General features: G+C 39.2%; 1 protein-coding gene across 4 annotated transcripts in view; it reads right to left on the bottom strand.

Moving 5' to 3' along the window:
* The window catches only part of PDGFD (platelet derived growth factor D), a 137,064-nt gene that overhangs the window by 11,369 nt on the left and 111,373 nt on the right, over positions 1-14,322 (bottom strand). For all 4 annotated transcript variants that reach the window (XM_068181408.1, XM_068181410.1, XM_068181409.1 and 1 more), the window contains 2 exons: positions 11,733-11,934; positions 1,196-1,410 (listed from right to left, as the gene is read on the bottom strand). In XM_068181408.1, coding sequence (XP_068037509.1) covers positions 1,196-1,410; positions 11,733-11,934 — 417 coding nt within the window. The remainder of the gene's footprint in view (positions 1-1,195; positions 1,411-11,732; positions 11,935-14,322) is intronic.

The following is a 14,322-nucleotide window of genomic DNA, read 5'->3' as shown; positions in this document are numbered from 1 at the left end:
CCAGTCCTTTTAGCATTCTTGTACAATATTGTGGTGCTGTATAAATATTTATTCATATGTAAGGCATTCCGAGTTAATTTTATCAGCTCATAATCATCTAGGTGCTTTATACTATTAATTTTTTTTCCAATTAACTTTTCTACCACTGAGATAAGGCTTTCTGCTCTGTAATTACTAGGGTCATACCCTGCATCTTGTTTAAAATTAGAGAAAATATTAACTATTCTCCAGTCCTGGCATGTGGAGTATGCTGTATTCTGCAGTTATGTGTGAGAAAATATCTCTTACATTTGAAAAGAGTAACCACACTGCTCTGGCCTTCAACAACCCTCTGCTATTGCAGTTCCAGGTTCTCTCAAGATAATGCCTTAATGTTATGAGCCTACATCTCATGCAGGTTCAAAGTTCCTAAAGTTCATTTTCACTTGGGCCTTAAGCCAAGTGGTAAATCAGGCTCTTACAGGAGTTATATGTTAGAAACAAATCAGCACGGCATGCAGCTGGCCTACCTTCCAACAAGTGGAAGGCAACTACCAAGTCACTTCCATAGATATGCTCACTTTATGGAACATTGCTCGTGTCTTGATCTGAAAATACTGCATTAGTGGCAAGAATACAAAATGCGCTTTCATTGTGCTTTTTCCTCTCAGTTCCTTTTAATTGATTAAAATAATGGGCATTGCTCCTATGCAAAAATTTTGCCTTCCTGAAAAATTGCTGAGTAGGGAAAAAAAGCTAAGGCTGAGTGATTCAGCTGCCTTCTATAAGTAAGAAACCTGGAAGGGAAGAGAGTTCACAAGTGACATAATTGTAATTTCCAAGTGTGAGTGTAAGTTTAAAGCAAGAGGAAATTAAGTCAAATATCTCAAGGAACCTAAGTCTCTGTGTTACTAAAAAATAATATTTCCAGTGTTGTATACATTTACTTTGTATTAGTCCTTGACTGGGAAAAATCAGTCCAACATAAGGCTCATTCTTGAAACAAAGTTCACTAGGATACTGTGGTGGCATCTACTCAGAGGTGGCAAAATTTCTCTCCAACTCCTTCAAAGTTAACTTAAACATAAACACTGCCAACACCCCTTTCACATATATAGTCTATCAACAAGCAGCACACTCAGCTCTGAGAAAAGACTTCAGAATCCATGGAAGCAATAAATACCCAAAAGAAGTAACAAAGAAAGAATGAAAATACCTCATGATACTTTTTCACTGTTTTCCCTGACACACAGGTGCAGGATTTCCAGTTTGGAGTCCCACAGCCACAGTTGCCGCCACAGCGCTGGACAAGGAGGCAGCGGGGGAAGAAAACGACATTTGTCAGCTTCAGCTCCTCCCTTAAATTGACAGAGTAGTTCCTCGGAGTGCAGCTGTAACGCTTCACGTCATCATTCAACCTGTCCAGGTCAACTACAATGCAAAAGAAGTTTCATTAGTGAGGTTAGTGTGGGACATTCCTCTGGTTTATACTGCTCCCCAGGCAGTCAATAACACAGAGTGATGGGGTGCTGGTTGAAAAAATATGTGAACTGTAGGAATGATTTCTGAACAGATAAACATAAACCTACCAAATTTAAATCATTACAGGTGGCCATCTAGGCTGTCATCCTTCTCCCACTGACTGCCATAGCACAGATCACACTGACTATAAAGGTGAAAGGAAGGTTGGCAGTAAAATACTGGCCTGAAAGCTGAAGACTGGTCATTTTATTTGCTTTGTCAGTCATCGCTGGATCCTTGGGCAAGAGATTCCACCTCTGCCACTCTCTTCCCTCCTCTGTTTATACCTGGCTTACTTAGATACTAAGATCTATTTTTTTTTATTATGAGCAAAAACAAGGACCTTCCTGTGGTCAGTAGAGAAACATTTTTGGGGAGTGATTCATCCCTTCTGTGGCAAGAGCATTTAGGACAGCCTGCCTGACTGTCTTTCTCAAGTTGCCTGTCTTATGTATAGAATTTAGATAATTCATTTTTAGATGCAGAAACCAATCTAAGCAGTATTAATTTCATCTGGTAAATGTTACTATGATAGGTATACAAATAAATACAATAAAATTAATAGGCTCATTGAATGCCTGTAGTTGGCTGATGATTAAATGCCTAGTATGTGAGATCTGTCATGTAAACAAGTGGTAAAGCCAGCCACAAAAATAACTTATAGACTATGAAATGTGAGTTTAAATGCTGCTTCTAGCTTTAGCTTGTAAAGCTAAAACAAAACTAAAACACACTTTTATAAATATATTTTCCACAATTGTGACACAGACAAAAATAACACATTTAAAGAGTTCTATTTCTATAGGAATAGATTTATTTTTCCTTCCTTTTCTGTCTTCTTCTTTCCTTAGGTTTCTGTCCACCAACTAAGTGTTCAAAGCTTGGTGATTCATTCATGAGTGGGAGGCATGTGAACTTGTGTTGAGTTTGACTCCAAATAGTATTTGCTAACAGAAGCATCAACAGGAAAATAGGGATGGCTCAAATGAGAACTGAGGTAACAGGTTGTGAACATATCAGATTTTCAGAGCATGTTTAACAGGTCAACATAACCTCTGGTTCTGAGAACACTTGTGCTTTAATACAAATATGTGAAAACTTACAACAAAGACACTTCATACTCTCTGTGACTCAGGCCATGTCAACATCAGTAAATTAACTGTGGAAAAACCTGTTGATTTGTAAACATCATGCACCTTTACATTCTAACCTGGAGATATTCACAAGGCTGATATGCAAGAGGCAAGGGTACATAAATATCAGAAGTGCTATTATAGAAAATCGTAGCAGATTCACTTTCCTGACAAGGTATTATCTCAGTCAATGGGAATTTAGCAGATAAATTGCTATTTTATAGCAATTATGATACATTCCCCCATGAAATCTCAGTGGTTCTCTCCAGAGAGCTAACATCTCTCCAAAAGAGGTATAGATCATCCTCCTGCTATAAGCACAAAATCAATGAGACTGGTGGTATACTCATGCACTGAGAGAAAAATACACTGTGAGTGTTCTTAGCCAGGACTGGCAAGTCCAGGGTATATTGATTTCTTTGTTTTAACAGATGATATTTTCTTCTCTACTGTCATTCTTCAAAGCCACCTCTTCTCACTGCAGGCTTTCCGGCTAATTCTTTCAACAAGGAAGTGTTTCCCACACCTCTAAGCAGTCTCATCAGGACCTTTGCCATCAGCTTTGCTAACTGGTAAAGCAAAGCACTAGCTGGCTACTAGTCCCTTCAGCCAAGTGATGTGAAGGAAAAATCTACTAAAGGAAGAAGAGGGCTGAAAATTTTCTGCTTCATCACTAATGAGATTGCTTGAGGAGAAAGCCTGGACCATCCACACTGACACTGCAGCAATCCAGGGGAATATCTATGAGATACTCAGATAAGCAGAAAGGTCTTATTTCAGTGATGCTGAAAACACGAAAATAAGTATAACCTCAAGGAGAGAAGAAAAGCCCAAATAAACAATTTAAGAGATACACAAGTCATCCTCCATTACAATTCATTTGGAAGTAAACACCTACACTCCTTTTTACTCTGGTCTACAGACCTGCAGTGCTTGGTGGGAATAAGGTGAGCATGCAGAGTACTCTGTGAATAATGTATCCTGTACTCTGGTAGCACTACACTGACACATAAGAACAGTTCCCATTGCCTAATTAAATCCTAAACTCCAGATCACAGTTTATTGCTCCCCAACAAAAGAGCACATTTTATTCTGAACAACTCTCTCTGCTGAAAGCTTCAATATACATTTTTCCCTGTCTTAGGATTGTTTTACTGTCTGGAGCTAGTCCATTTCCTCATCCATATACGAATGAGATTTTACAGTACAGTCAGTTTCATGCATTACTTCACTGCTGTGACTAAAATGTAACCGAGCCTCGGTGTGATTGGTGTGAAATCCAGCTGCTTTACTTATCAAGGACTGAAACCACTGGAGTCCTTAATTTAAAACTAGAACTAAAATGTTCTTCAGACTGGATGCAAATAATTCGCAAGTATTATTGCAGAATGTCTGCATCAGAAACAGCCTAAAAGTAAGGCAAACATAAAAGAGATGCACTGGAGCACTAAACTGGATACTTGGGGCCCAATGTTTACCCCTTCCTTCCCTTAAATCCTCTGATTAAAACCATCCTCGTTTCACATAGCTTTATGGCATGTGTTTACCTTTAAGCATTCATCAAAATATTCTGTGATTCTCTGATCTTAATCAGAGGAAGGCAATGAAACCAGAGACTGCAGCTAATGCCATGTTTTATTCTGAAAAAGGGAGGCCTTAGAGATTGAGAAGAAAACCTCTGCTGCTGGTCACCGATTAATTTTAAAAAGACAGGCAGTCTGTTAGGGTTGCTTTTAACATTTTATCTGCTTCAAATTCACACATAGTCTTATCATCATCATATCTGAACATTCTACACTTTTTCATGCATCAGTCACAGAACAGAGCTAATGTGTAAGAGATGGTAGCCACCTTGCCATGGTATTCCTATACTTCATGTCACAGCCATCTACAAGCAAGGCAAGGAGGATTTGGGCAGCTTTAGACTGGTCAGCCCATGATTAAATTAAGGGGCAAATCCTTCTTGGAAGCAATACCCAGGCAACATGACAGACAAGGGGGTGACTGGGAACATCCAGAATAGATTTAACAAGACCGACCTCAGAGCAGGCCATGATGAGACATCTGTCTTGCTGGATGAGGTGAAAGCAGCAGAGGCATCTGCTGATTTTTGAAAGCAATCCATAGAATCCTTGCAGCCAGATTTCTGAGATATAATGGAATAGGAGGACTACAAATTCAGTAGATAACTGGAATATCTGAGAGACTTGATGAAAATGGCCAGCAATTCCAAGTACAACTGGTAGCTGGTTAATATTTGTGTTCCCCACAGGGTAACGCTGGAGGCAATACTGCTAAAGATCTGCTGGTAAACTAGAGGCACTGTAAAAGCCATTCAGAGCAGTGCTGTATCTTACTGAAGCTACGGTGTGGCTGAACTTGAGTTGGGAAACTCACAAATAAGCTGGAGAGGGACTTTTTACAAGGGCAAGTAGTGATAGGACAAGGGGATATTGCTTCATACTGAAGAAACGTAGGTTTAGATTAGATACTAGGAAGAAATTCTTTACTGTGAGGCTGGTGAGACACTGGAAAAGGTTATCCAGAGATGTTGTGGATGCCTCATCCCTGGAAGTGTTCTAGGTTGGATGGGTTTTAAGCAACCTGGTCTGGTGCAAGGAGTCTCTGTCCACAGCAAGGACATTGGAACTGGATGATCTCTAAGGTCCCTTCCAATCCAAACCATTCTGTGATTCTGTGATCTCAACAATGTAACAAAGAACATCTGGGTTACCAGCATAATGATATCCTCACAATTATATGGCAATAAAAAATGAAATATAATTTTCCAGTCTCATCTTTTGCTGGTTAAATCATCTAAATGCTCTGACACTGATGAAATAATTATTCTCTATACCAAATTTTGACCAAACCCTGTGGCTTTTGGACTTCAACACAAATGGCTGATGGTTTTGACTGTTCCACTGCGCATGCTTAATGATATCACAATAAGCAATTCGTTAAATATACCTGGAAACTTGGGAGCTAGCTAAATCCTTCTCATGGGAGCTAAGAAGATCTTGCAATTTGAGTTTACTGCAGAATCACAGCACCAAGACAAACATCCTCAATACAGCAGCTATCATTTTAGAGGAACGGAAGATCAAGATTTCAGTAGGATTATAGTTGTTTTCATGGAACAAAGGGCAAAATATATAGGCCTATTATGGACTGGCAAACCAATTACCAGCTGTGGTACAGGTCAAGAAGCAAAAGCAGGCCAAACTATTGGACACAGCTTCATTGAAATCAATGGAAAAGAGCAGCTTATTCCAGTGATAAATAACATGGTGTAAGTTTCACTAGCATTTTAAAAAAGGTTTTAATAGGAAAATTTTTCACTGCAGGGACCAACAATTACATCGCGTAACATGTGAGGGAAAATCTCATTTGTCACAGAGAGGGAAGGTAGGAATGTAGTTCTGAATTAGATTGTGAAATGAAAGAATGTGTGCAGTTTGCATGCAATAGACAACTTGGCTCCTAACTGAAGAAGGGTGGGAGAAATATTCTGGTTTTTAAGGACAGGGAATACTTTAAATTATCAGCTATTTAAGAAGGTATTCCATGTACTTGGAATATTCAGATTTGCCATGAGAAGGAGCATTCAGCATTTGTGATGCCTGCACTCCCTGTCTGGTGCACTGAAACTTGCTGGCAGCCATCCCAGAATCTTTCAAAGAAGAGTGCATGGACGTTTGCAGTACTTTATTGGCCACTGCTTGCAAGCATCTGAGAAATAACATTAAAATTTTAACTTCTTGCTAGACCATTTTAAGTAATGACAATTAAAAACTGTTGTTAAGGACATGGTGAAACTTGCCTGGTCTTGGGAACTGATTTGGCAATGAACAGCAGAAACATTCTGTGAAGACCCATGGTCTGACCTCACTACTCCCCTTTCAGAGAGCAGTTGGCTATGCCAGCAAGTGTTTATTTATTTAACTTGTAAAGCTATCACTGGAGACAGATGCTATTGCAAGAATGTCCCACCTGATTAATTTCCTCTGATAGCCAAAGGCTTCTTGTGTATTATTTCCAAAAAAGAAAATGAGCTTAGAGGAAGGAGTAATCTTGCTAATTATCAGAATGTATCTATCTACATGTGCTCCTGCTTCCAAGATTTATTTATGGGAAAACAAACCAAAACACTCCATTCCTTTCTAAAGACAACCCCTTTCTTTGGGTACCAGCCCCATGTTATTTGGATTTACTTCTATGATGAGAAACAGTGAACTTGTTCTTTTTTGTTTATTTCTTCATTTGTACAGAAACCATTTCACAGGTGGAGGTCTTTTTTTAATTAAAAATCCTTATTCAATGGGAGGTAAAAAATCAGAGATAACAGCAAAGCATAAATGCAAACAAGTATGTGGGAAAAGTTAAATAATGTTTAATTGATGTATTGAACTGCTTGTAACGGTATCTCTTAGAAGCTCTTCTAATACTATTAACCAGATAAATTCATGTTTTCAGAAATTTAAACTAGGATGAAGATGTTTCCTTGAAACATGTCTGAACTCTCCTCATGACTCTCTAGAAGAATAGAAACCTGTTTGTGAAGAAGTTCAACATAATTGTGAAGAATGGATGTTTACTTCTTTACCTGTGTTCTTGCCATGAACAGTATGAAATAACCTGGAAGGCAGTGATATCTTAATGGATATGTTTAATATTTGTAATAACCAAATTACTATGACACTGAGATAAGCAATATATTAGAGCAATGTAAAATAAATTATTTTGAAGTATATACTTTGGTATGACCTGCTTTTTTCTAAGAGCCTAGAATGAATATAAAGCTGAATATTTGTACTTTCAGAGTTTTTAAATGCAGAAATTGGTAGCAAACATTTGAGTATATTTACAACTGCAGAGGTTATTTGAAATAACTATAATATTTTCATGTAGGTGTACACCATAGTTTATAGCTTATACAAGGCCTCTCATTTCAGAATTCTGAAAATCTGAATTTATCTTCTCCTTTCTTTTCTCTCCTGTTCTGCCAGTCTGGATTGCACTGTGATTTTATAGTCAGCTTTCACTGGAGTGGTTAACAGCAAACCTTGCTGAACATATACAGAATTAAATTTCAAATTTCATGTATTTATTAGTGAGACACATTTCATACCAATGTTTCAATAGTGAGAAATGCAATAGAAATTTCAATAGAAATGCAATTTTGATTTCAGTAGAAAGAAATGCACTTAACTCAATAGAATTGCATCAATATTGTAGAGGTGTGAGACCAGATTTTGTAGACTGAATGGCATTACCATAAATATGGATTTAATCCACACACTCTTCAACTTTCAGGTACTTGCAAGAGATGTCCAGGAAGGTACTGATCTGTATATGCATATATTAATGTGTACAAATACAAAAAAAAAAATCATGGAATCTTTTGGCCTGGAAAAGACCTTCAAACATCAAAAATACAACCATAAATCAAACACTGCTATAATCATCTCTAAACCATGTCCCCACATACCACATCCACACACCTTTTGAATATTTCCTGGGATGGCAACTCGACCACTTTCCCTGGGCAGTCCATTCCAATGCTTGACGACCGTTTCTGTGAAATTCATTTCCCTAATATCCAATCTAAACCTCCCCTGTTGCAACTTGAGGCCATTTCCTCTTGTCCTGTCACTCGTAGCCTGGGAGAGGAGATCAATTCTGACTTGGCTGCACCCTCCTTTCAGGATGTTGCAGAGTGATGAGGTCCCCCCGAGCCTCCTTTTCTCGAGGCTGAACACCCCCAGCTCCCTCAGCTGCTCCTCACAGGACTTGTGCTCCAGACCCTTCCCCAGCTCCGCTGCCCTTCTCTGGACACGCTCCAGCCCCTCAATGTCTTTCTTGCAGTGAGGGGCCCAGAACTGCACACAGGATTGGAGCTGTGGCCTCACCAGTGCTGAGTACAGGGGGACGGTCACTGCCCTGCTCCTGCTGGCCACACCAGTGCTGATCCTGGCCAGGATGCCATCGGCTTTCTTGGCCACCTGGACACACCCTGGATCATGTTCAGCTGCTGTTGACCAGCACAGCCAGGAAAGCTGGGCAGCTTTCCAGCTCCTGTGCCCAGCCTGCCGCACTGCCTGGGGTTGCTGTGACCCAAGGGCAGGATGCAGAATTTGGCCTTGTGTAGCCTCATACAGTTTGCATCAATGCAGCAATGATGGGAGGAAGCAAAAATGGAGCCGGAGACTACTTTTAAAGAACAAAAGGTTCTGGACTCAAATTTTAACATAGGAAAACCTATTTAAATGCTGACAACTAGATTTTGGGGTTTGTTTGTTTGTTTTTGTTCAGAGAGTGGTTCCAGAGAGATTGAGCAGCCTCCATGCTTGGAGATATTAAAAACCTGACTTCACATGGTCATTTAGCAACCTTCTATTGATGACCCTGCCTTGAGGAGGGGCATTTAAGTTCTTGAGTTGTCTTCCCACTTAATCTATTCCCTGATTCTGTGAGTTTCAGTTATGATAAAATACTGACCTCTTATTTGCTTGACCTTGATATTTGTAGATTATCAATTGTCAAATTAAGAAAACATACCATTTAAATATAATTTATCACCTATCCCTGTTATCAGAATTAGTATCCAGCTATACTGCCTCTCTTAGCTCAATTTTGTGCCAGAGTTTGTCACAGGCAGAAGGTTGCATAAGAGTGAAATTATTAGTGATTAATTTATACCATTTATATGGTGTGATCTGAAAATACTGTGAAAGATAAGCAGAGATTACATCAAATTGTTCTTACCTGCCTCAGAACTGTTCTAACTTAGGATAAAAAAATAAAACCCAAGCTGTAAGGTGAAACAGATAGGTATCTGAAATAAATTATGATATAATCTACTGCTCTCTTTGCTGCAAGGTTACCCCAGTGCCTATAAACATTCCTCAGCGATCCACTCTGTGTTTAAAAGCCACCAAGCCTTTGTAATTTAAGGATTTGTTAAAGCTATTCCTTACTCCTCACATCCTCCAAGAACAAGCCTTTAATCTTGTCAGAAGTTTATGACTAAATAAAAATTCTGAACTGAAATTTTAAAAAGATTTCACTGTGGTGAGGTACTTTAGCCCAGAGAGCTGCTAACAGGCAGAGAATTTGGCCTTCAGTTTGAAAACAAAAGGAAAACTGTTAAAAGACCTTTTTTCTTTTTCTTGTAACCAAACCACCAACAACTAAAAATCCTATTAAAATAAATCAAGTATTAAAACTGTAACTGGAAAAATGTTATGCATCTGAATTTTCTGAGTGCTATCAGATCAGTTTGATACCTGCAGCCTGCATAATTAGCATCAATAAAGCATCAAATGCTATTTTATATAAATATAAAATATTTATATATTTTATAAATATTTTATATTTATGTGGTTATTTAAATATATGGGATACTGGGCCAAATAGGATCTGAGAATGAAATAATATCTGGAGAACAGAACAAGTACAGGATACAGGCTTCTAATCAGCTTCTATTAAAAACAGAACAGATCCTTCATTTCTTTTTTATATGCATCTACTGGTGCCAAATCCAGCCTGAATGAATAAGGGACACACAGATCATGTTCCACACATCCACAGAGAGATCCACTCTTGAAAGTCACGCAGTGACACTAATGTCAAGTTTTTCCCCAACAATGGCTGTGGTGGTTGCCTGAAATATTTGACTTGCCAAAAGGGAGCAAAGTGAAGGGGTTCACTTTTTGCTGAATGGGCGCTCAGGGCTTTATCCTTTGAAGTGCTGAGTCCAGGAAAAAAAGAAAGCCAACTTGTCTTGGAAATTGTACACCAGTACTGTGTCTACTAATGCACTGTATGTGCCTGTGGTTATTCTCCATCTCCAAGGACAACAGCCACAGGACAGCCCAAATTACTACCATTCACCTCTTACTCTCCAAGTCAAGGTGGGCACATGCATGGCAGGTGGCCTCTGCCAGATGCTGGTTCATGCCCAGCCATGACCAGGCTGACAATTTAGCAATATGGTGATTGTATTTCATGGCCTGGAAACACTTCTTGACACAGTTTTCCCTAATACAGATGCAGTCTATATATCCCTTTTAAGAGCAAAGCCTCATAATAATTTGATAACAAGTTACAAACATGGAACTACAATTCTCTCTCGCTCCTTAGAACATGCTTAAGGCATGAGGGGATGGGATTTGAGATGTAAATAAATGGCAGACTTCACAGAATTGGAACTATGATTTGGGAATTATAATTTTAAAGTTACAAATAAGAATGCATGTGATTGCACAACTTGAAAATAGATGACAACATAAGAAATCAAATAAAATTCGTCACTCCATCCCGAAGACTCCTAACAGACCTCCTGCATCTATACTGCACATGAAGGGCAATTTCATCAGGTCTTTCAGTGCACGGTTACCCCAGAGTACAAATATGACTTCTCAATAGTGTTTTTTCTTCATGATGGCTTTGTACTGCCAGATAAACACCCCTTTGCTTTTACCATTTGGTGGATGATTTGAACTAACAGAAGGAAACAAGAAACAAAACCCAGAAATGTCTGCTTTGCTCAATTATAGACAAAGATGTTAAACCATAATAATGTTCCCTGCCAACATAATGAAAAACAGTGAAATGTTCACATCCTAAAAAAACAGCTGCACATACAGGTGTCTGCACCAGATGCTTCCCTAAGCACAATGTGATAAAAGTGATTATTCCTCACTCAACAGAGAATAGTCCCTAAGCAGGGTATTTAAAGAAAGATGATAACACAGGTAATTAGGAGCCCCATGCTTTACACACAAAGCAATGATTTAGAGGGTAAATCTGAGAACCATCTGTCTTTACATGTGGACCTGTGTTTTTATTTGTGAATTTATCAAAGAAAGGGCAGTTTTCAGTCAGATTTCTCAAGTGAGATCCTACCTGGAAATTAATTAAGGATTGAACGACACATCCCTGGTTTTAATGGGTGGTACCTTGCCCTGTGACTCCAAAAGGAACATGAGCACCAGAATGTAACACCTGACTGATGGACTTTCCTATGAGGAGTGAAGGAATATCCTGTCCTTTTCCCAAAGTATGCATTAGGTATGATCCAAAGTCTTTTCCTACCTTTGGACTTCCTGTCATGGTAGCTCCTGCCTCGATAATGGTGCCCACTGTCTGTGTACAGATTCTCAAGATCTTCTTGCCAGGAGTCCGGGTTAAAGTGTTTGAGCAGATCCTCCACCGTGTCAAAGGCAGCAATGGTCTGATCCAGTGCTTCTGCCGTGAGCGTAGGGTCAGTCACTGATGGAGAGGGATAGGATACCCCCTAAGAGTGACATACATCTCAGTGTACTTGGAAGAAATTACAGCACCACTTTAAACAACTGAAAACAGTTATTGACAAGTTTGTTTCATTATTAAGTGAAACAGTTACTTCGGGCCATCTTTTCAAGTCTTTGGGCCAGGACTTTTTTATACCTGTGTTTTTCTCTTTATAAGAAGAGATACCAAGAAATTCCTAAGTAAATCCCAGAGATGTAGGGAGCAAAAGCACTGCCACTGGTGGACTGTCAGTATTTACATGCTCATACTCTCATTTACATACTTCTCAAAAGGAATGATGGTTTGCACATATACAAAGATGTAATGAAAATGTCTTTTGAAAGCACTGTCATGACCATGGCCACAGAAATGGAGATGGCAGTTCTGTTGCTTATTTCACATGAGGCAGATCTGAAACCACAGCAGAGAAAGACAAATGCAAAGAAGTCCACTAGACTATCTTTCTCTGGTCAATTTGGACAACAATTTTGGAATGGTTAGAGACTTGGAAAAATGGCCCTTTATTACCCAAAATTAAATGTATTACAAAACAATGATGAATTGACATTGAACTGACATTTTACCAAAAATACAACTAAACAAACAGATAAAACATGGTATTTGGATCCTGGAGATGCTGATGGGTGAGAGGCTGGACATAAGCTGGCAATATGCTTGCAGCCAGGAAAGCCAGTGGTGTCCTGGGCTGCATCCAAAGCAGCGTGGGCAGCAGGGCCAGGGAGGGGATTCTGCCCCTCTGCTCTGCTCAGTCCCCACCTGCAGGGCTGCATCAGCTCTGGGGTCCCAGCACAGGGAGGACAGGGACCTGCTGGAGCGAGTACAGAGGAGGGACACCAGGATGATTAGTGGGATGGAGGAAAGACTATGAGAATTGGAATTGTTCAGCCTAGAGAAGAAAAGGCATCAGCATGACCTAACTGTGGCCTTCCAATGCCTGAAGTGAGCCTACAAGAAAGATGAAGAGAAACTTTTTACAAGAGCAGGTAGTGATAAGACAAGTTGGAACTGCTTTAAAATGAAAGAGGGCAGGTCCGGATTAGATTTGAGGAAGAAATTTTTTACTCTAAGGGTGATGAGACACTGGAATAGGTTGCTGAAAGAGTCTCTGGATGCCCCATCTCTGACAGTGTTCACAGTCAGGTTGGAGAGGGCTGTGAGCAACCTGGTCCAATGAAAACCATCCCTGCCCACTGCAAGGGAATTGAAACTAGTTGATCTCTAAGGAACCTTCCAATTCTAGACATTCTATAATTCTACGATCTCAGCAATGGAACAATGAATATTTGGATGACTAACATAGTAGTATCCTCACAATTATAACACCAAATGGACTATTTATTTTCCACCAGTAAGGACGAAGTACCATTCTCTGAGTGCTCCTGCTGAACTTCTGGCACAATTTGACTTTGACAGAATGATTGCAGCATTTTCAGTTTTATTGGAGATGACTTGAAACATTTTTAAAATTCTTAATTTAGAATCACAATATTCACTATCCTGACATCACTTTTCCCCTTATTCAAGCACAAGGCTGAATAGTATGTAAAATATGTACAAGAAAAGCTATTAATACAGATCTCTTACTTTCTGAAGGACCACAATCAATTCTGTCCAAAACCAGGCATATTTCAGCACACAAATTGTTTGGTCTTGTAAGTTAAAACACTGGGGAGAAACCACCATGAAACCTAAATTCTTTCATGAGAACCCAGCTCTGAAGTAATCCAGCAGAAATATGCCAGGTAAAATTAATGGCTTCCCAAAATATTTGTTTTGTCTCATCTCCCAAGCAAATGTATATGTTAAAACTATTAATCTTTGTGATTAACTTCACTTGGTTCATGATGGGAGGGTCAACTCATTTGAGTAAATTCACTCACTTGTTTGCAGGATTGTGTTCTTCAATTCCTCCTATAATGGTTTTAAATTATATATATATATATATATATATATGTATTTTAAAATAAAACACTTGTCTTTAATGGTAAGCTGTATCACAAAACTAACAATTCTTTATGTTTTCCTGCATATGTTTGCTGAAAATATGGACAGTCCAAATTATTAAAATTCAGGAAGAGAAGAAACAGCAAACATAACAATAGTGCAGCCAAGAAAGCATGGCTGCACTTTACAGCTTACCACCAATAGCCCAAGAAGTTTCAGTGGGCCCACCTGTGACTGCAATGCCTCTCTAGTGCAGTGCCAAGACACAGTGCAGAAGCCTGTAAAAATTCATGACCCCTTAAAAATGAAGGCACACCTTGAAGCCTCTCTCCTGACTTCTATATGGCTGGGAATAGAAACTGTCAAGAGAGGTGGAAGTCCCAGCAGTGGAAAAGCTCACACCAGCAGAGTGAACACAGCATTGTTA

The sequence above is a fragment of the Anomalospiza imberbis genome, chromosome 2, assembly GCF_031753505.1.
Source record: "Anomalospiza imberbis isolate Cuckoo-Finch-1a 21T00152 chromosome 2, ASM3175350v1, whole genome shotgun sequence".
Taxonomy (NCBI): domain Eukaryota; kingdom Metazoa; phylum Chordata; class Aves; order Passeriformes; family Viduidae; genus Anomalospiza; species Anomalospiza imberbis.
This window is presented reverse-complemented; position numbering and strand designations above follow the sequence as displayed.